This window comes from Falco cherrug, chromosome 5 (genome assembly GCF_023634085.1).
Source record: "Falco cherrug isolate bFalChe1 chromosome 5, bFalChe1.pri, whole genome shotgun sequence".
In the NCBI taxonomy this organism is placed as follows: domain Eukaryota; kingdom Metazoa; phylum Chordata; class Aves; order Falconiformes; family Falconidae; genus Falco; species Falco cherrug.
The window spans coordinates 75,025,800-75,048,380 of record NC_073701.1 but is presented as its reverse complement, the minus strand read 5'-3'; the positions used below and the strand labels follow the sequence as shown (position 1 = coordinate 75,048,380).

At 38.3% G+C, this 22,581-nt stretch overlaps 1 protein-coding gene across 12 annotated transcripts in view; it reads right to left on the bottom strand.

Annotated features, from left to right (window-relative positions):
- The window catches only part of MAGI2 (membrane associated guanylate kinase, WW and PDZ domain containing 2), a 755,689-nt gene that overhangs the window by 111,995 nt on the left and 621,113 nt on the right, over nucleotides 1-22,581 (bottom strand). For 11 of the 12 annotated variants that reach the window (XM_055712103.1, XM_055712104.1, XM_005443453.4 and 8 more), the window contains one exon: nucleotides 8,926-9,561. The exons of the other annotated variant lie outside the window; for it this stretch is intronic. In XM_055712103.1, coding sequence (XP_055568078.1) covers nucleotides 8,926-9,561 — 636 coding nt within the window. The remainder of the gene's footprint in view (nucleotides 1-8,925; nucleotides 9,562-22,581) is intronic. 12 annotated transcript variants of the gene reach the window in all.

Genomic DNA, 22,581 nt, shown 5'->3' with positions numbered 1-22,581 from the left:
CAAGAAATGTAATAAAAATGCTTACATTAGAGAAAAATGTTCTAAAAAGTCCATTAAATATCATTTGCACCTAACTGAAATAGATACTAAAAATAAGGTGACCCTAGGAATGTGTGCACAGAAAGCTTGCCTTGTTTTAGCTCCTGGTAATAAAGGTACAAAATAAATAAAAGTCAAGATTTTTCTCATTTACCAAACAGGAAAACTGCACAGTATGTTTCTTATACACTGAAATACTCTTCCAAGTTATGACAAATCTGGCTTTGGAAAGCAATTTATTTCTTTTAGAAATCTGTTTTGACACACTTGGGAGTCAATTTTCAGAGCTTGTGCCTGACAGCTTTGGCTTCCATGTCCTTTTTTATACTGTAATCTGAAGGTCACACAGCAAAAGTGCATGTATCCTGGTGTTTGGTTTTGATTGTGTTTGAATTATGAGTTACCCAAAGGCTCCCTGAGAAGGGCAGTGTTGTATTTAATAAATGTATGCTCCTGGTTTATAAAATAATAATAATAAAAAAGAGCATTACACATAGAGGGCAAGCATAGCCATTGTTAAAGCCTTCCCTCCCTTTTCAAGAATGTAAAAGGAAATTGCTTAAATAATTGCACAGGGATAAATACCTCATCTAGAAGACTGATTTGGTTTCTGCATTTTTACTGGACAGGCAAACCATAAGAGCCAAGAGAGTTTTGTGGCTCTTGTAAGTGGTTTAGGAAGTGCCTGGAAATCACGCCTTCCCGTCTCCCCAGTGCTGTGCCTCATGTCTGTAGCGCAATAGATAATGTACTCACTGGTTTCATAGTATATTAGCTTACTTTATTGCTACAAATATTGCACTATTATTACAAATCACCACATCACAACGTCTACACAATGTACTTTGACAACAGATTTGGAAACCCAACAGATGTTTAATAGGACATTACATTATACTGAACCAACAGAGACATTGTTCAACACATTTAGACTAAACTTTAGACAGGCCTCGGTACACAAGCACAGGTTGTACGGTACTTTTTCAGAGTCCAGCTCTGTAGTTCTCTTTCCTTAGGCTGAGATCTCCCAGATCTCCTCTGGGGAAGGCTAGATTCACTCAGAGCCTAGACTAGGGGCAATTAAGAAAAAAACCAAATTTCTTAATGCCCTAGTATTGCAGTAGGTTCTCCCATGTGCCATGCTTGGGAGGTATCTGGCTTTAAAAGATGCCATTTTTCACTGACATACACAGTCCAAGATAACCTGGCTGGTTTTCTGATAATACTGCTTGGAAGAACAGAGGAGAAACTTCTCTGGCCTGGCCAGATTCCAACCAAGCAAGCCAAAAAATCTGTTTTCTCAAACAAATTTTTCTTCAATTAGTATTAATCCACTCACTAATACCAGTAAGACTGGAATCAGCCTGCAGTGCTGCCAACAGAGCTCCTGGGCTCTAGCAGTGACGTGGGCTGCAGCCACCAGGCACAAACGTGCCCTGCACTCCTCAGCAGAGAGTTGCCTGTCCTGAAGGCAGAGTTCCTGCAGCCCTGCACCAAGCCTAGGTGCATGGCAAGTCTCTGGGTAGACCTAGTAACAATAACGTCTGACTGCTTACTGTAAGTAGTCTCATTTTGGGCATAAGAAATTAATGGTAAAATAGACATTGGAGCAATGGTAGTTACCTCTTTATGACATGCAATGGTAAGAATCTATGACTACACACTTGTATTTCTTTTTGCTAAAAGGTATTCTAAAGGGGCCTATTTCTCCAGTGTGCAAACTAACTCCTTTTAATATCAACAAGTTAGGCACACGTGTCCCTAGGAGAAGCGTCCCCATCATTTTTGAGAGAAGCACTGTTCAAATTTAATACAGACCATATAAGCCTACATTAGAAAACAGTTTCACCAATAATAAAAGGACTTTTGAAACAAAATGCTTGCAAACAGTCATTAAAAAACTTCTATGCAATATATGTAAAAAAGATTTATCTAATGCTTTGCAAAATTATACACAAATGTACCACACAGTGCACAAACATTAATAAGAAAGAAGCAGCAAAACCATAACACTACCACTTTGAAACACAATGCAATTAATACTACTTCCATTAATACAGTGTAATAGCTACTAACTATTATTGATGTCTGTTTTTTCAGGAATCCATATTCATTAAGGAGGTCTATGGTTTCTTTTTCTTTTATTCAGAAATATGGAAGCAATTGCACACTGTTTCACTGCTAATCAGTTATACAAGAAAAGATATGAAAGTCTCATTAGTGTGAATTTCAGGATAACTGGTCTCCTGCCATGACTCCCTCTGTTCAAATTTGTCATTCCCTCTGCTACTGAGAGGTTACCATTGCTCTTACTAACAAGATTTAGATTGAATCCCTTAATAAACAAGTCTTTATATGTAAGATATTTTTTAGTTTACCTGCTATAACATGTAAAATATTTATTAAAATAGATCTGATACCAGACGATTATAACAAGATACTTAAAAAATGATTTCAAGTCAATCCAAAGTATAAAACAGTCTCAATGGGTAGGACAAAAAGGATGTAAATAATTTGAAGGTTACTAGGAGAGTACATATCTCACGGCTAAAAATACGATACTCTGTAAGGTGAGACATGCTTTGTAAAAATGAATCTGGAATGCAGCGCTTCCAGGAGTTATGCTAATATAACAGCAATATTTCTTGCATGGTAACAGTATTTTCTAAAATACCTTTCAGAGGTTTTATTTCTGCAATTAAGACAACTGCCCCTCTCACAAGGCTGTTATGAAAATATCTTGCACAAAATATTGATTTCTATGTAGGGAAGGTAGGAAGGGAGAAGCGACCAAGGCTGGGGGTGGGGGAAAGGGCAACATGACATCTAACAGCAAAGTCAATGCGGTGGACGATGCAGCATGACTCACAATATTTTTGATCTTTAAATATTTCTGGCATTACTAGCTAAGAACAGGAACAAAAATGAGCAAAAAATGAAAACAACCCAAAAGCCAGCTTGAGAATAATATATTTACAGATAACTCATGCTGAGGAAACTGTTGTATTTATGATGTCATATAAAAGCTCATAATTTTGACATGGAAAGGAAAAAGGTCAGCTACGAACCTTTGTTTTCCATCAGTTTTAAAGCAGACAGGCCCAGGAACAACAGAGCAGTTTAGAGAGATGACAAGGCAAAATGGTGTGGTAAATTGTAAAGAGAAAACTAAAAGAGGGTATTTTAGCAGCATGTTGAACAGAAGAAGTTAATGTCATTGACTCCTAGGTATCAATGGTTCACATGATTCGCTTCAAAAGGGCCAGTGGTTCACAACTAGGTTCGCGTGCACCTTCCCTTTGTAGAATCAAGTGTCCCTTAAACTCACAAATGATAGATATATACGTGCCTTTTAAGAATACAGCAGGGCTAAAAATGCAGATGTTTCCAAATGGATGCAAGTTCCTCTCAACATTAGAATACTCCCAAGAAACAGGAGAAAAGGGATCAGGAGCAAATGTACAGCTGGAGTAGCTGTCTGGAGAGGAGAAAGTATGGCAGAAGCAGGAGAGCTATCAGACCTTGTATCTCCCAACATCTCTTGTCAGAGACAACAAAAAGCATATCTTCACGAACAAATTAATCATGAACAGACCGCTATTAATTCAGAGTACCCATAAGAAGCCATTAAAGCAAGACTGGGGTCCTTTATGAAGCTCCTGGAAGGAAAAACCCCACCACTGACTCAGGGATGTAAAAGAGTAGAGACAGTAGGATGACAGCAAACTTCCCTAAGCCTGAAATCAAAAATCCACACCATCCTCCTAACAACTTCATTACTTCAAACCCTCAGTACTGTTGACTAGGAAGTCCTGAATTGGGGATGAGCAAGACATGAGATACAGGGTCTCCAGTTTGCACCAGGTACTTTTTTTGTATTTTGAAGAACAGCAGAAGCAGAGTCAAAGCTGTAGAGACCTCGGTGCTGGGCTGAGATCGTGGAAGCAGGAGATCAGAGCTGCCTGGGCCAGACTCGTGTTAGCAGGGTGATGGTGCTGCCCACAGCTTTATCTTGTGCGGCTTTCCCAAGAGAGAGGACAACTCGGAGAAAAGGGAGTATGAGCTTTCCTGACTAGAGGAACTGAAAGACACCCTACAGCAAGCTTGGACCAACAAAAAACCCACCAAATCAACCCAACCCAACCCAACCCAACCAAACCAAACTAAACCAATCATCTCTCTGGTAGACAGGTAAATCTGAGGTCAGTCCCTGGAAAGGGCACTGAGGGTATAGTATTCCTTCTATTGAAGTCCACCAATTTTGAGGGGGTAGGCTTATTCACTAGATTATGCAGAGATGTTTTTAGTGAAATTTCTGGCTGTTTTGGAAATTGCTGATGCTTCATGCGATGTGCTGATATCTGTTAAATGTCTTAAGGAGTTATAAACTTCTACTAGGGTTTATACAAAATCTAAGATACTTGGCCTTCCTTTTATTGTCACTGTTTACATCTACATAGTTAAATTCTGCCCCCTCACCCCGACTGTGCATTGTGTGTGCCCCGTGCTATCTCCCACATCGTGTCAGGGTGAAACTGGCTGCTGGCTTATTCTAGTCCCATGCCAGGAATGGGCTAACCATTCACCAGCCAGTATGGACAGTGAGTCAGTACTCTGGCTCCGTTCCATACCAACAGTCTCGGCTTCTCTGAGCCTGTTTGGATTCCACCATTATAAAATAGCCGTCTGATGTAGGAACTCTGTCAGGTTCCCACTTTTTCAGTTTAGTTTTAATGTTTCACTCACAGCACTTGTTTGGGAGTTGCCATAGCTTCATGAATCAGTCCTGGGTTGTCTTCAGATTTCCTTAACAACAATATTTCAGACACAGTCTTGATGGATCTGCATTTGAATGTGTCAGTTCTCTTTTTGACAGGAACACTTCTGGGGCCGGGCTGCCGACTACAGGTTCATATATTTCAAAGATACTTTCCAAAAGAGATGGCATATATCACATACTTGGATAGCTCATTTAGTAGAACATGCCAAACCCAATTTTTGATGTCCTAATGGGTGAATATTTTGCTCTACATAAATTTGGTGCATACTGCTTCAACCACTTAGTGCTGTTTTCCAGTAGTTCTGGGCTAATGCAGAATTTCTGCTCTACCCACCTTCAGAAAGGCTGATTTTTTAGAGTTCTTACACGTTATCTCAGCAGCCTATACTCAGTGCAGGCTGCTGCAGAAGCTGAGGATGAAGTATGAAGGCTGGAAAGGGGTAAATCTATTTGGGTAACAAACAACAAACACTCCCATACCTTTTTTGTCCTTTCTTTTTTTCTATTCCCTTTTCCTTTTTTTTTTTTTTTTTTTTTTTTAGCAACACTTTTCCACTATCTTTTTTTTTTCCATTTTATTTTTTTTTCAGTATGAACTCTTCTGACATATTACAGTAATCAATGGAAACTATATGGCTGGTGAGCAAAAACCAGTGCAAAGAAATCAAACTAAGCAGCACATCTGTGTTTACCAAAGAACCTGACTAAAAAACAGAAAGAAGATTGTAAGATCTCTAGCCATAGACTATCATAGTTGTCACCAGAAAAGTGCTGCATAGTATTTTCTTAGATGTGCAATGATATTATGTCCACTTAAAAATTTTTTTAGCAATCAGCTAAATTACTACTTCTGCTTTAGAAATTTTAAAATGAGTATGCTACAAATTCAGTGGGACTTCCTCCAGTTAGATGGTACCCCATGACAAGTCTCTGGTGTTGGTTCAGACAGTATTCTTTAGTGGCCTTTTTACATTTGAGTACTGCTACCACCTCCATCTTTTTGAAACATGCAGACCTTTCCTTGCATGTTTCCTTGCACATACTCTGGCTGTTCACCTCCTAAGCTTGAGGGACAATGGCTTCTCAAATGCTGCAGCATGCATACTATATGCATACGAGAGCATTTTGTCCTGTATAAGGAAGTGAGAATGTATCTCAGCCAATCTCGATCTGTTTCTTGTCTGCAATGTAGATAAGATTGCTGGATGAGAAAGAGAAATTAAATCACTTACAAAAATGGATTTGCCACAGTGAACTATACAGTCAGGCCATATTCATAGCAGAGGCAGAATACATCACAAAGCAACACAGAACCTTATGCAAAACAAAGCCTTCCTCTTCCACAGGCAGGTATAGTACTTTGGTCTTAAACTTAAAAACGAGGTTTTAAAGACAGAATGCATAGGGTAATGATGGAACAGGATAGTATTATTCAAGTGTCATTACACATTAGAGATAATAAAATAAGAATTGGATCCATGAGTTACGCAAGAGTATGCCTTGCTTCACCAGTGCCACAGACTAAATATTTTAGAATCATAGCAGGTTTCTTTGAGTACCAGGATTTTGGTTTGTATTCAGATTATCTCACACAACTAAATCTTATAATCTGCTTTTTATTCATAACATATGGGACAGATACGTACATTTGAACCAGTCAACCTTGACTCCCTTTATAGTCAGTCAAGCAGAATATATACTTTTAGGGTACACCTGACTTATTTGAAACATCTACATTGGAATGACATGAATTGCACCCTAGAAAGGCCTATTTCTGCCCAGGGACTATAAAAGGAGACATGTCGACTAGCACAGATCTACGTGCATTATAGATAGATATTTGGTCACATGGATTCCTTTTCCTGTGAAATCATGAAAAAAAACCCCAGGCTGCCACCTTAACACAGCTCTCCTATTTCTGTTAAGCTATGATTTAGCCATCTCTCATACACTCTATTTTTTCACTTCTTTTGAATCACTCAAATAAGCCTTTTCTTCAGTTTCAAAGTCTAATAGCCTAGCATTAGGGTATACTCCTTACATCTGATGTACAGAAATTTCTGACAGTAAACTTCCATTTGCTCTGTATCATCCCATTAAGTTTAATCGCTCTGTAGTACTTCCAAACCATTGTTTTAGTCTTAGCCATTGTTTTACCATGAACGAAACATGCTCTCTTTCTCTTGTGTTCTCTAAAGCCAACCAACCACCCCCTGCCCCAGAACAGAGGGTTAAGGCTCAAGAACACGTTACTGCATTCGGACATAGCATTCTGTCAGCTGAGCCAGGGCAACTATCGGTAGCTCAGTGTTCGACCTGACAAAAGACAAGACTGTGTAAATTTATACTGCTCTTACTGAGCGTTGAGATCAGCACGGTATCTCCTATCTGCCACAGTGATGTGTAGAAAATAACTATAGCTCAGTTAATGCGCCAGAACTTGTTAAACTATCATGTTGACCAACTTGTTTGGATCATGAATCGATGCTCTAAGAAGGAATTCTCTTGAGAGACAGGAATTATCCTCATGGGCTTGAGTATGTTGCTGCTTCAGGGTTTTTTTGCTACTGTCCTGCACTGATTGCTGAAATATCAATTTTGCTGTCTATTATTACTCAGGCTTGTTCAGCATACTGAATTTCACACTCCACTTCTCTCTGAAGATTGGTGTTCCGAATTGTTTTCCTCTAGAGGGGGATTAGCTTGTGTTTTTCAAAATAAAATCCCATCTTTCGGGGTTACATTAACCCTTCTAATCGCCTTTATACTCTTTTTTTTTCCTATGCAATTCTCCCTAATTTGCCAGCATTTTCAGAAAAAAAATGTTGCTTACTCCACTGTTCCAGATTCTTAATGGATGTTAAATAAAACCATATTTAATAACAATTAATACAGCATCTCTGCAACAATTAACTTTCTCCAAGTTCATATCCTAGAGTGACACCAGTTGGTGTTTACTTATCACTCTTAATTTGGTTTCCTTCCAAAGAAATGTCAGATCTATCTCTTAGAAATTATTCTTTCAAATATAGACATGAAAATACTTTATTGACTGTGAATCTACAGATATTTAAATCACCTTATGTTTATTATTTCCACAATTTCAGAAAATGATATATTGCTTGTTCTAAGGATCTGCAGGTTTTCCGATGACATACATTTGGCATATGCAAACACTAAAGCTTCACTTCCCAACCTCTACTCTTTAGAAGGAAAGTAATTAGTATTTTTGTATAGAACCTTTTTTTTTTTTTCTTTTGAAGCACAGAGTAACGTACATTCAGTGACATATGAATCTCTTTAGAGGAACAAAGATCTTTTAATTAAAGACTTTAAATTGTAATTCACTTCAGGTAATAATAAATTGTGATGGATGCTCATTTCAAACCATCAATGAATATTTGTTTGCTCAAATACTAAAAGCTATGAAATTACTTATCACTGTCAAGGTATTAAGACTTCGGTTGGTATCACTTCCTTACAGATGTCTTGAGTCTCCCCTTCCAGTGGTGGACATGCAAGCTTACTGCGTCAGGCTGGTCAGAAAAACTATGTTGCTAGAAGCTGGCTTTTTTTAAAACAGAGAAAAATATACTATGGAACTTTTTTGTCAAGAAAGAAACAAAACAACTGTTGTACAATACTTTTACAATGAAGGAAAAGGAGGCAAAATGGCTCAGCAAAACCAGTAACCTTGTAAAGGGCTAATCGATTGCTCTGATTTTCATCTACCTTAATGAGTAGATACTCAAGGATACACAATTATATCTAAAGCTTGCAGCACTGCTCTGGGACTATAAGAGTTTGCTGCAGACACCATACAAATTATTACAGGGTGAAAGGTCTGGAACTGCTCTAGTTTGACCCTTACAGAGAGGTGGGACCATTGACACTCAGAACACAAAAAGGAATGTACAACAAACTGTTAAATTTGCCTAGGATACTTAACTGCAGACACATTTTTCCAGAACCAATTAGTGTTACCTCCCGCAACATGGAAACTAATTTCCAACCTAGCACACAAGGATGTAGTGAGTATATGTATGTCTTATGGTTTAGAACCTTTTACACACATTTTGGTAATTGTACAGACTTTCCAAACTTACCTCCTCTATGGATAATCAAAGAAGTTTCACTTCCAACAGGACATTCTTTAAGTATATCCACTACTTCTGCATGGCTCAGGTTCTGTACATTCTGCTGGTTGATCTCAACAATGAGGTCACCTTCACACAAACCAGGACATCCCTGAATGTCTAGAATTTGCTTCACCCTCTGTCCTGTAGGACTGTCTGCTATAGTGAAGCCAAAGCCCTGGGCCCCTTTCACAATGGTTAAGGTCATGAGTTCAGCTTGGGTGGCCCCAGAAGAAGCCATTGATACATTATCATCATGGGCAGGTGGTGGGAATGTGCTATCAAGCTGACTATCTGCTGGAATGGAGTGCAAGGAGTGTGGTGGTCGATCTGTTACGTCTGGAACAGACTGAGAAGTCCTAGAAATGTATTCCAAATAAGTTTCATAGTTATGTCTTCCATTTACCACTACCGGAGGCCTCTCCATTACTGCAAGGGGTGGCACCATGCTGTTGGCAGGATCTTCAGGATCAAAGGGCAAAGGGTATCCACGACATAGCACCAAGTTGACACTCTGACCAATAGGAACAGACTGGAAGAGTTTGACTACATCTGCGTGCGTATGTCCAAGGACACAAACTTCATTAATATAGACAATGACATCACCTGGAAAGAGAAGAAAAAGTAGTGAGACTATGAGGCAACTTCAGTTACTATACATGCAGTGCAATTTTTTTTTTTTAATGAGACACAAGTCTACTACAAAATAAAATAAATTAGATCAACATACTGACTTACATAGTGAAGAAAAAAAAGTAAATTTTCTCTGCCATCAAATGTAATACAAATAGATAGTAACAGTACTATTTCTTTTCTGTGGAAGCTCACAGCTGGAAAATTAAGTTGGACCCAGACATACAACTTTTCTTAACATTTCATCCCTATTTTTTCAACTGCTTTCAGTGCAGTCCACAGATTATTTTTCAGAAGATACAGTGGAAGTTTATTTGGAGGGTTGGTTGTCAAGAAACACCATTGTTTTGTGAAGAGTAAAAGTAAAAAAAAAAGGAAATAGTCAGCACTCATGGACTTAAGAATCAATGGATAGGAATGCAAGACTGCATGCTTGTGCATGAGGAAATACTTTCTGCATTGATCATGATACTGACAGTTTCCTATTAAACGTCATTACTTGCCAACAGACATCCAGAACTACTACAGTAATTTCCTATTCTAGGCATGAATTAAACTGCATCTTGCATATTGTAGAGATGTTTAGTGGCATTTTGTCACGGCCATGATGGTTCAAGGACAAAGACAGGACAAATTTTGTAAGTAGTTATAACAGATTTTTATTTGAAAAAATCTAGGCAAATGTCTGAAAATCAGTTTAATATTTCCAGCTAAACCAGCTGGTCAAATAAAAATAAAGATACCATGTTTACCTCCAAATCTTGTCTCATGTATACTACAGAGCTACCAGTCAGAGTATATATGAAAGCAGAATACTTTGTCAACAGGGTATTTGTGGGTCTCCATATCATTCATGCACCAACCAGCTACTGTTACTGAAAAGTTCAGAAATAAGTTCCAGTTCCTTCTTGTTGTTAGAATGGATCTATATATTTAAATTAATGATTTTTTTATGGCACTGTTAAGGTGCATATTAAAATAAAAATGAGTAATCAGTACAAGCGATATTCAGAACAGTTTGATGAACCACCATCAGTTTCCATTTTAATAAAACAATTCTAACAAACGAGAAGGATGTTTTGTTAAGAGAACTGCACAAGTTAAAGTATTTGTCTAAGTGAAGATCATCTTATTATCCTACCATTAATTAGGAACAAGAAATAATTTACACAGACAACACTGAAGTGTCTACAAGGTACACAGTTCAATAACTGACCTATCATCACATAACGTTTTTTAACGGCACTTGAAAATTCAGCAATAAAATGAGAATGATTTAGGGAGGATCAGGTGGTTTGTGTGGAATTGCTTCAAGTGTATCTATAAAATTATGTCTTTCAAGTACTTCAGTCAAAAGATCTAATCAAGCAAACATCACGTCAGCGGAGGGGCTGTTTCTATGCAACAACAAAATGCAAAGGCTGTTTCTATGTGAAAACGAAATGGTCAATTCCTACATGATTAGCTTGTCTAAAAGCCTGACAGTAATTAATTGCACATGTACATTGTGATTCAGAGAAAGATTTCTTCAGAGAGTGTCTGAGGAAAAAACATTAAGAGACTTTGTTTAAATATTTGTGAATATTATTCACAGAAACCTTAGGAGCTACAAATACTGTCTTAAATGTGCATCATAAATAGATTTAAAACCATAAGCAAAAGCAGTAAGGTCACTCCACAGGCAGTGCTGAAAGAACTCCAGTGCTCTATCTCAAGCAGATGAGAGTAAAATAATTTTCCAAAGTCAAGATTTAAAAGACAGAAAGAATGTACTATACTAAATTACTGTGGTGATGGCTGCAATTCATTGTGATTTGCTCATGCCCTGGTATAGAAAGCTCTTACCTGATTTCTCATCCCTGGCTCCCACATCAGCAGTTAGGCTGACATTGCTCATAACAGGACTGGTGCTGTTGAGCTGAGTCCTCTTCAATGCATACTCCTGTTTCAACAGCTTATGCCTTAATAGTTCCCTTGCAACTTTTAAATCCATACAGTATTTATTTCCCTGACTGCTGGCAATGCAGATATGTGGTGGGAGGAGACCAATCTGTTCATTCTCTCTTGCACTACTTAAGCAGGGTGCAAAAAGAATAATGCATTTATTGTGTTGGGCAAGTAAATCACTGCCTGCTTTCACTCCCTCACCTTATGCATTTGTACAGGATTAGCTATGATATAAAACTTACAACAATACGTTTTCATAAATCAGAAAATCAGATAAACTAGTTGATTACATAGGTCTCCAGTGAAATTAGTTTGTGCACAAGGAGTGCAGTCAGGAAATACATAAGCCAAGTAGCCCCTTTCCTGAGTCCCTAAACAGGCAAAACTGAACATCAGAAGACCTTGGGTAAGAACCCCTTCAAATAACAGCCCTGTGTTATCCCCCACAAGACAGCAGAAAATTCTCCAGCATTTTCCTGAATCAACATTTTCAAAGGTCTTTGTGATTTCTGAGGCATAACATGAATAGCATGTCTAGGCACACTCTGAAGTTGTAACTCACTCAAAGATGAACCATTTGGGGCCCATAATGCTGTACTGTCATCTGGAGAACATATGGATGAAGGTTAAGAGGGATGGGGGAAAGAGTATGAGTTACTAAGTTCAACTCAAAGAAACAGCTACAGTGGTGTTAAACTGGGAAAAAAAGAGTTTCAGGTCATGAGACATGAACGAGGAATGAAAGGGTTAAATTTCAGAAATCCTTTAAATAAATCTCTCTCCCAATCCAACTCATTTTCCAGGCTGAGAGTCCCTCACTGCTGACACAGAGAGAAGTACCCGGCATTTGGTGGGAAAATGGAGGTGAGTTAAGAGCATTACAGAGCCAGTGCCATTCTAATGCAAACTTCAAAACCCCTCTACTTTAGGAAAACTCCCTGAAACGTTCCTGTAGCATATTTCTGCCTGTTCTCTCCTGCTGCTGCTAATAATAATGAGTGCATATGGACAAGCATAATAGCGATCCCCTTTATAATTACTGCCTGATTTTCTGAGCAAGCCATAGTCTGCCTCCAGAAATCACAGCTTCACAGTGAGTGGGTATCTCTGAAGTTATGCAGAACATTTATATTAAGCATCAAACTTTGCTTGGTTTTTAGAATTAAACCTACTAAAATGACTGGAGCTTGCTTACAGAATGACTGAGGTTGACAGGGACCTCTGGAGGTCATCTTCTCCAAACCCCTGCTCAAGGAGGGTCACCGAGAGCATGTTGCTCAGGATCACGTCCAGGTGGCTTTTGAGTATTTCCAAGGATGGAGACTCCACAACCTCTCTGAGCAACTTGTTCCAGTGCTCAGTAACCCTCACAGTAAGAAAATATTCTGTGATGTTCAGATGGCACCTCCTGTGTTTCAGTTGGGGCCTGCTGACTTGGTCCTGTCACTGGGCACCACTGGAAAGAGCCTGGCTCCTTCGTCTTTGCATCTTCCCTTCAGGTATAAACACACATTGGTAAGATCCCCCCAAGCCTTCTCTTCCCCAGGATGAACATCTCTGTACTTCAGGACAGTGGGATGCTAAGGTACAGAGATGTTCAGCCTGGAGAAAAGAAGGTGCTCTCCCCAGTTTTGCCTTCCTAAACAGCTTGTACAAACCCTACACACACCCTACCGACTGCATCTTACTTGAGATTGTTCAGGGATGGAGAAGGCTAGATGACGGAGCCACCATCTGAATAAGACTGTTGAGAGATGCCCAGCACAGCAGACAATAAATTATCCTGTCCTACATCTCAAACATCTACACCGTCATAAGAACAGATTCTGCTGTCCAGCAGCCAACGTCCAAATTCAGCAGAGTCAAAGAATGTTAGAGAAAACTGACAGCAACCAAATTTGTCAAACTGTCTTACAATTACTGCTGCTTTACTTAAGGCTTTTGCACTTCACTGACAAATTTAGGAACACAGGTCTGGAGGGGACTTCCTGGATGGCTGAACCTAGTCCCCTGTTGTCCAGGTACAACACCGTATGTTACACTTGACGAAATCTGATGACTTCTTCATAGAAATACCCATGAAGCCCCAGAATACTTCACTTCTTTAACTAGTTTGCTTTGCTGATTAAAGTTTGCTGACCATTATTTATTCTGTCATGTAATGTTAATGGACTCAATGTGTGAATACTTGGTTAAAGGTTACATTTTGTTATCTACATATTTCAAAGCAAAAACTAGATATAAATAATCATTATCTTTTGTTGGTTTAGTGACTAGTGAAGAAATTTTTGAGCTTCAACATCCTCTAATGACAGATTCTTACTTACATTCCTCTTTACAATAATGTTGCAGAGTTAAATCTGACACCCTGGGGATTTTCTGCAAGCATTAATTTTGCAAAAATAACTTTTTTCACGCTTGAAGTGCTCAATCCAAACAGAATCTGTTTTATTGACATAACTCATTTCATCACAAATTATCCTGATGTTTCATGCAATGCTACCAGCTCCATTTCCCTCCCTTCTAAAGAACCTGTATTATTCAGGGACTCCAGTTATTGTTTCTGCTATGTTTTTATTACCTCTAGAATGTCTGTGTACACATCTTGTACTAGGTAAGTAAAGTTCCTCCATTTTCTTACCCATTTTCCCACCATTTCTATACAAACACTTTGCTTATTTCTTATTATTGTTCCCTGTGCACTTGGCTTCCTGGGTGGAATTTTTTATGGTACCTCAGTGAACTGAATTGCCTACTGGATTGTTGTTCTTATTATTTAGCATTCTTTAAACTCTGGACTCTGAACACAGAGGAAAAAATGTAAATCATATCTTAGTTGTTAATTTACAATCACATTCGAAGTTTACTAGAAATGTCTCCATTTTTTCTGAGGGGTTTTGGATCAAATTGTTAGTATGTGTGTCCGTGTGCTTAAAATATGACAGAACACTGGGATGTGGTGGGGGTCAGAGACAGCTTTATTACGCCCCTGCAGCCCGCACAAGCCAACAGCAATGGAGCTAAAAGCAGCCCATGGTTTGGCAAACACCACCTCTGCATGACTCAGGCTGCATTTGTCTTTTTTTTTTTTTTTTCCCCTTCTTCTGCATTTATAGCCCAGGTAAACTCTACTAACTTCTCCAGCATTATTTAATCCCACTTGCATTTCTCAACCATATACTCTAAATTCTGCACATGCACACTTTGCATGAGCTTCAGAACTAGCAGTACATGATTACTTTATTGTTGAAGCTTTCCCTTTGCCTGCCCACCCACATTATCTACTGTCATTACCAGCTCTTTCTGTCACTTCTCAGCAGTGACCTTGTTTTCTCTTTCTGCAAAGTGCTGCAAGATTGCTGGTACTGTAGCCTATTAATAATAAATTCAGAGGCATTAGCGTGTTTCCAGTACTGAGATATGAAACATGGGGGTAATTTTAATAAAAATGGCATGTGATTGATGGTCGTGAAAGAGGTGAAGATTTGTTAGAAATAAGCCAGTTTTACATACGCACATACAGTTTCTAGTAGCAGTACAGAGAACCAGTGCATGAGGGATCATTGAGTTAAACAGTAGCAGCCAAATTATATTCTGAAACTTTGAATCTCAACTTCCTTCCATTTGCCACAGGTATTATTCCAGTGTGTGAATAAATATCTTTTTGTTATAAATGAATAGAGGCATTTCTTTGGATGTAAAAGATTTTTAAAGGTTCTGCATAAACAAAAATGCTCTGTTTACTTGTAGTCTGAACTGCCACAGAACCTTATAAAACCAATTTGGCTCTAGCTGCTAACATCTGCACAACATAACTTTTATAGACAAAAATAAAACCTATGATCCTGCAGTTCATGGTAGCCCAATTTATCTTTTTTGAAAAATTCTGCTGTACTTTTTGTTAACAGTAATTACATAATTACCCTTATTTTAAAAATAAAAATTACTTAATTATAACTACTTCTTAAAGGAGACTGCAGTATAAGATGAATATTGCATATTAATACTGAAATGCTTAAAACACCTGCCAAGAAAATTCTAACTTATTTCTTTTAAAAAGTAACATTAAATTAACTGCTAAAACGTATAAAGAATGTAACCTGGGGAGAAGTACATGTATATAGTAACCACAACTACTGACTTGAAGAGCTAAATTTAAAATTGACCACTTCATTATTAGCTTTATGACAACTTTATGTGATAGATAGTACTGTGGCAACCACAGTGAAATGAAAAAAGCTTCTGGGAGACATAATGCTGAACTGCCTCTGCACTCAGAAATAATTTGGGGACCACTTGCTGGTATGTAAAAAGACTGAACAGCCCATTAAAATATCTCTGTTCATACAGGCATGGAAGAACTGGCTCCCACTCTTCACCTGGTACAGAAGGTTTTACCCATGTGCTGACAAACTGCAAAACTGACAGGTAACCATGACCCACAGATCCTCCTTTCACTCACTGGACTCTGGGAACTGAGGTTTAGGGGAAAGAATCAGGGTAACAGAAATTATTATTTACTACATTTGACAAAAAGTGAAATCCCAATGTATTTCTAGGCATTCAGGCATTCAAACTTGCATTAGATAGGCCTAAATATTCCTCTTAATGAAACCTGAGCAACAGATGTAAATCAGCCGCTTGGCACATTTGTAATTCTACAAAGCATCGTTCTAGAAGTGGTTAAGTAGGGGTAAATCTGTTCCCATCACTGGAAGGACTGAGCACGCTGACTTGGATTCCAACTTGGCTTCCTCTACCAGGGCCAACAGAAGGATGTGACACAAAGATTTGTCTGCAACTTTACCCAAGATTCAAATCTGTCGAGTAAGCAGGTGCCATTTTTATACAATCAGTTTTTTAGAACCCATTTTAATTCTACTGTGACCCAATGCACATGCCTAATTAAAAAACTGTCTATTCAAAATTTTGTGCTTAACCAGCATGTATCGTGTAATTACACCCAGGCAGATGTGGATTAGTGTAAGAAACTATTTACATTTTATTTGTATTTTGCATATAGTGGTAAAAGCTATTTAAATAGAGGCATTTAACTTCTTTTTGGGAGAGGAATAAAATACATTTCAAAAAAATCTAAAGACCTTGATTATTTGCTGATCCAGTAAACATGAAACATTGCAGATTAAAAATGTAAGTAAAGCAATAGCAAAAGATTACTTAAATGAATGCTGCTCATAAAGCGCTAAAGAACAGGCAAATTCTTTCCCAGCCAGACAGTTTTTCACTTCTTCAAGCATCTGAAAGCATAGCATGGATGTTATAAATGCCACTTTACAAAAACGTCATTATTTAAAAGATGATAAGTCATTTGAAGGCAAGACTGCATAAAAGAAAAAGGTCCAATATTCAAGGCAGCCTTCTATTTACAAATTATTTAAGCCTGTTCTCTCTAGGTTTTGCTTGCAGGAACTACTTGCACATCCTGAAATGCCTGGTGTGAATGAACCGCGTGACAAAACATCAGTAGATCTGAAGAGCAAGATAAAAAATGTATGTCATGTTTGCATAGCTATTTGGGATCACTTTGAAAGGTGTCACTGTGTGCAGAGGCTCATGTAGAAATGAAATCTTTTTTTTTTTTTCTTTTCCTTCAGAAAAAGGAGGTCAAAATTTACAACACATTTGCTTTTGTACGCATAACATTTCATTTCTGTACGCAGAGCATCACATTTATCTAGGCAATGGCTCCCAGGAGGGGGAAAGTAGCCCAGCCAGCCTCCCAGCAGCCTAAAGGCATAAGGGTATGGCAAAGCATGATGTAAATACCAAGCAGCCCCTGTCCCCGCCTGGGAATCCTGGCAACGTGCCACCTGTCCCCGGTGGAGGACATTTGCAGCAGCATTGTTGACTGCACACCATTGCCACTGCTAATTCTTGACATAAACTGCTGGAAATGAAAGAGGAAGATGAATGAGGCGAGGAACTAGAAGGAGCATTTACAAAGAGGCTGCAGCACAAGGACAAATGTCTTTATATGTTGAAATATATATGGAACTGGGAATTTTTAGTAATAGGCAGTCATGTTTTACTTGTGAACACTGTGAAATGGTTAAAGCTTTTTTCTTTCTTTGAGTAATGCTAGCAACATGAGTATGAGCAATGACTAGTCACATACTAAAGTAGTACTTAGCAAAAATAACAGTTGTTGGACACAAAGAATATGCGCAAGGACAGATGAGTAGAATTAGTCTCCATTTAAAATGTATAGAGGTATAACTTGAAAGTTGATTTTGATTTTAGAGATATTATGGTTTCTGAGGACTTTCCTTATGACTGAAGTGGACATAACTGCCAGAACTGGGGCGGGTTTATAACCCTGTTGTCTATTTACTAAGACCATGATTTCCATCATTGTTTTTCTTGCTCCGCTCACAAAGAGTGCTCATCCAGGTGCCTAACTTTAGCAGCTGACTCTCTTGAGATCCGTGCAAATCTGATTTCATTATTGGTCAGGTTTTAAAGAATTTAAGGTTTTTAAATTAACTTACATGTAAAGTTAGAGATTAAAAGCTTTGATTTGTGGAATTTTTGTGCATTCATTGCTCAGGTCCATGTTCTGCTGACCAAGCTCAATGGAGCTGCCAGCCCTCAGCACCTCTGAACATCATTGTGCTTATTTCAGAGCTAAACCATGGATGGGGAGCCAAACACCAGGCACCAAATCTGAAGGTGTTACTATGATGTATTGTTTAGCAAGTTCAATCTATTACAATAACATGCATCCAAATGCTTCCCATAGGAGATGTTTACAATTACTGTCACCCCAGATGCCGCTGCTAGCATTATAAATTCACTCTCAAACTTTATGCTGAAGAATCTGATTTTGGCTAAATATTTTGAGTCCTTAATCCTGCCAGTTGTAACAAACTTTGTGCTCATTCACTGCTTCATCCTAGTTCTTAGAGCTTCTCCTGTCTTGCCAAACCAGAAATTCAGAATATCTATGTGTGTGTTCATATTTGTACATATACAAAAATCCTCAAACCTTGCTGTATCTTCAAAGCAGTCAACTGGATTTACAAGGTCAGCACCTTGTCAGCACCAGAGATAGAAACAGATACTTTGAAAGAAGTCTGGTTTACTACAGGTTAATGGTTTTATGCAAAATTAAAGACGGGAAGCATTAGATTTTTATCAAGTAGAATTTAAACGTATCAAAACAGTGACATGACTTCCAGTTAAATAAGTGGATTTTTACTAATAGTCTACCGTGTATAAATACCTCAGTGCATTTAAAAGGGAGTCATCTTTGATTACCAGTTTATTAACAAATATCACAAACAAATGAATGGCTAGTGTATGAGTAATTCTCTACTTAAGAGTTTTATGAAGGTCACCCAACCTTTAGGTTGATACATGCTTATCTTACGTATTATCTCTATTTTATCTTTTTTGATAGTAAAATCCTCAACACAAAAGCTACCTCTACTTCACAGAGCTTCTCACATAATTTCTATACTAAAAGATCTACTCAACAGCTTTTCAGGCCTGTATAAATACATTACTTGCTTTAAAATTGTATGGCAAAGAGAAAAGTGGAGCTCCTTTTGGTTCTCTCAGGTTTTGCTGTATTTTTCCAGGTTAATAGAGGGTAATGTATTATCAAACTGACCTTCCTTTCCAAGCAAATGTTATCTTAATATCTCTAGAGCCTCTTTCATTGCCAAGCACTTATTTTCAAGGACAATATATTTTTATTCTTTGCAAAAAATTTTAACACCTTCACCACTGATTAATTTAGGCTTTCTTTTCCAGCCTTTTCCTCAATACTACACTGAGTCCAAACTACAAAATTCAGCTTGCATAGTATTTTTTTTGTGAGATGAAGGAGGCAAAACCATTAACAGAAGTCCCACAAAGCCCCATTTTTGAGGCTGTTTTGTAACACAGAGAAAACTCTAGCCTTATAATGGTCAGGAAAAGGTCACTTTTCACCCTTATAGCTGCATGGCTAAGAACCACATTCTCCTTTTATGAGGAATATCCAATCTCCCACTCGCTATTCTGCCTCCCCGTATGTCTCGTTCACCTTCTCTATTTTCTGTTCTGGTCTGTAAGCTTTCTGAGAGAGAGAGGAGAATTTGCAGTACTCTGCAGTACAGTTTATAGCACTGAGGAGTCACAATTTCGTTATGACTTCATCTCCACTGCAGTAAATATTTGAACCATAATAACACCACTGCAGGGTAAATACTCTACCATTTTCCAGTGCAATGTAGGGGTCCAGCTTAATGCTTGGATCCTGACACTTGCCACAAACTAAGCTGCATTATGGATACACCAATTACTGCTCAGTAGTCAAACTTCAAATTTCATATATAAAGGGGCATTAATCCTTTGTTGTGTATGAGAACGCACCATATCTTCCCTTTAGAAAATAATTAATTTTCTGGATGCTTAAATTCATTAATTTGTTAATTAGCTAATGCACAAAAGTAAATTAAAATGGGTTATTATGAATGACTGTGATACTGTATCAGACTATTTGTTCAGACCGAAGAAGCAGTTTGCTTGCCATCTCCTAATGTGCTCACTGTGAATCATCCCATGGGTGGCCTGTAGTTAAAAAGCCCCTCCCCAAATGATCACTGTATCTGATTTTTCCTCAGAAGGCTACCATTTATTGTCATTTTCTTCCATACAATATTTCTATCCCGCTCCTGACAAAGCAGGTGGTACTATCTCTCCTGAGAGCGTATCGCTTCCCTGTCCATCAAAAATTGAGAGTAAGTTGTAGTCTCCCATCCGGTTGGGCATAGTAGCCAGTGACAGAAGGCAATCCATGGAAAATTACTCTCAAGCATATTTTATGCACAACTTACCCTGATTCGGTAAGCCTGTGAAAATGGTGGGCAATGGGACAGTCATTTCACAGGCTGCCTTCTGAGAACCATCTGCTGCACGAGAAGTGCACAAAGAAGGGTGAAAATACGCAGGGATGCTGCCATCAGAGAGAGGAGATAACTAAGCACGAGCAACGGATGAGCATGCGTGCTGTGGGATACAGGAATGGAAGGAGCAGGAGGAATCTGGGATGTGAATGCCAGCAGCAGAGTGCTAGAGAAAGCGGAAAGGAAACTGCTGTGCACTGGGTGCTTTGTTCTTCCCTGTCTTTAAAAATATCCTAACTGGCTGCGTGCCTGAGAATCCTGTCTTGCTTCAGGCAGGCACAAAAACCCTAGAGTATATTGGTGAATCCTGCTACAAAAATTAATGCTTTAAAAATGGATGGCAATTTGTATTGGAACTGCTTTTGTTCTTTTTGCTTCTTATGACAGTTCAAGTACGAAATTATTAATTTTTCAGGCTTGCGTGCACACAATGCTCACATAAATGCCCCGCCAGAAAGCAATTTCCAGACAAAACCCACAGTAAGGTGTCAACTGTATATATGAGTGTTTTTTAGAAATACAGTGAAATGACAGCCATTCATTCCAATGGGGATTACAATCAGAAGAATTGTACCTAAGGTTAAACTAAAAAACCCAACAACTTTAGGTAGAAAAACGAAAGCAAGGCTCCTTGCCTATTTTAATTCTTTCTGCATTTACTATAATCAAGAAGATACAAGTTCATTAAAAGAAACCAAAAATTTTCTTTATGAATCACTCAAACCAAATCTGGGGCTGCTGACACTAAAAAGAGAGACATCACTACAAATAATATTGTCCTACCAGCAAAGTTCAGCATGGCTGGGTGAATGAGTTTGGTGTTTGTTTGACTTGTTGTGTTTTGATTTCATGGATTTTACAACAGATATAGCAGGGAGAATGTGCACCTGTTCACAGGACTATAATTTGTAAAGTAGGACAAGCTTTTACAGTAACGGAAAACAATGTACTAAATGTTACAATTACAAAATATATTTATAATATTTTCCCCTAATTATACACTAATGAAATGTATATATTATGTTCCCAGCTAATATTTAGAGAATGAATCACAGCATTTTCAAACTGGCAGCTTTTCTCAGTAAGGAATCCCAAAATTGACAGATTTTACATACATAAAGATGAACCAATCAATCGATATATTTAATGTCTAGTGAACCTGGAATACTGTAAACTACTACTGAAACATTGTCCAGACTGGATCTTCAGGGTTAATAGATAAGCAGAATTATAGTTAAACACTGTAAAGAATCCATTTCTGAAAAGTTCTACCCTTATATTTTCATTGAGAATGAAACTATCCAGTCTTTTCACTATGACTCCAAAAATATGTATACTACTATCCCAGTGAAGGAATAGCACTACTAGCATTCCCATGGCAAGGAGTATTCCGATTGACGGGGGACAGTGAAGGAGGTTCACACAATGCAAAAGTCTGATACCGTGCTGTTAATGTCACTATAGCACAATTAGTAACACCTTTTCTATGAACGATTTAATATGCTAGGGATAACTAATATGACTGTTTCTCAATGTACTTATTTTTCATCCAATGAAGACCATAAAAAGAGAGGAGAGTGACTTTGGTATTTGCACTGATGACATCCATTTTCTTTCTCAGACTTCCAGGATTTATTGCAACGACCTGTGGATTAGAAGCTGAATATCATGAAGCACCTCTAGCAGAACTCATCTAACAGGTACTTTTGGAAAACAGAGGTATGCATATTTTCACACTTATCCATATAGCTTCAGCTAGCTTCAAAGACAGTACTGATTTAGAAAGTGAATCAGTGGTCCCTGTAGTCTGAACACTGAAGAGTGTTTTGGATTCTGAGGCAATCCTGAGTTTATGTAACAGCAAGCACAGATGATTGTCTGATGCAGTGTTGCTGATAACCAGAGGTGGCACATTTTCTTCCAGCTGTGTTCACTTGGGCTTGAAGGCACAGGACAGCTTTTACACTGATGGAGCTCACACCATCTGCCTCTATGTCCAGCTTTAGGCTGTTGCTATCAGAAAGAGCTCCATAGCACCAGAAACCCCTCGAAGCCAGCCTAATGCAAGAGGGCTGGGAATAGTGGAACTGATAATGTCATTTAAGTGATGTGTAAAAAGAGGAAAAAGCAAATA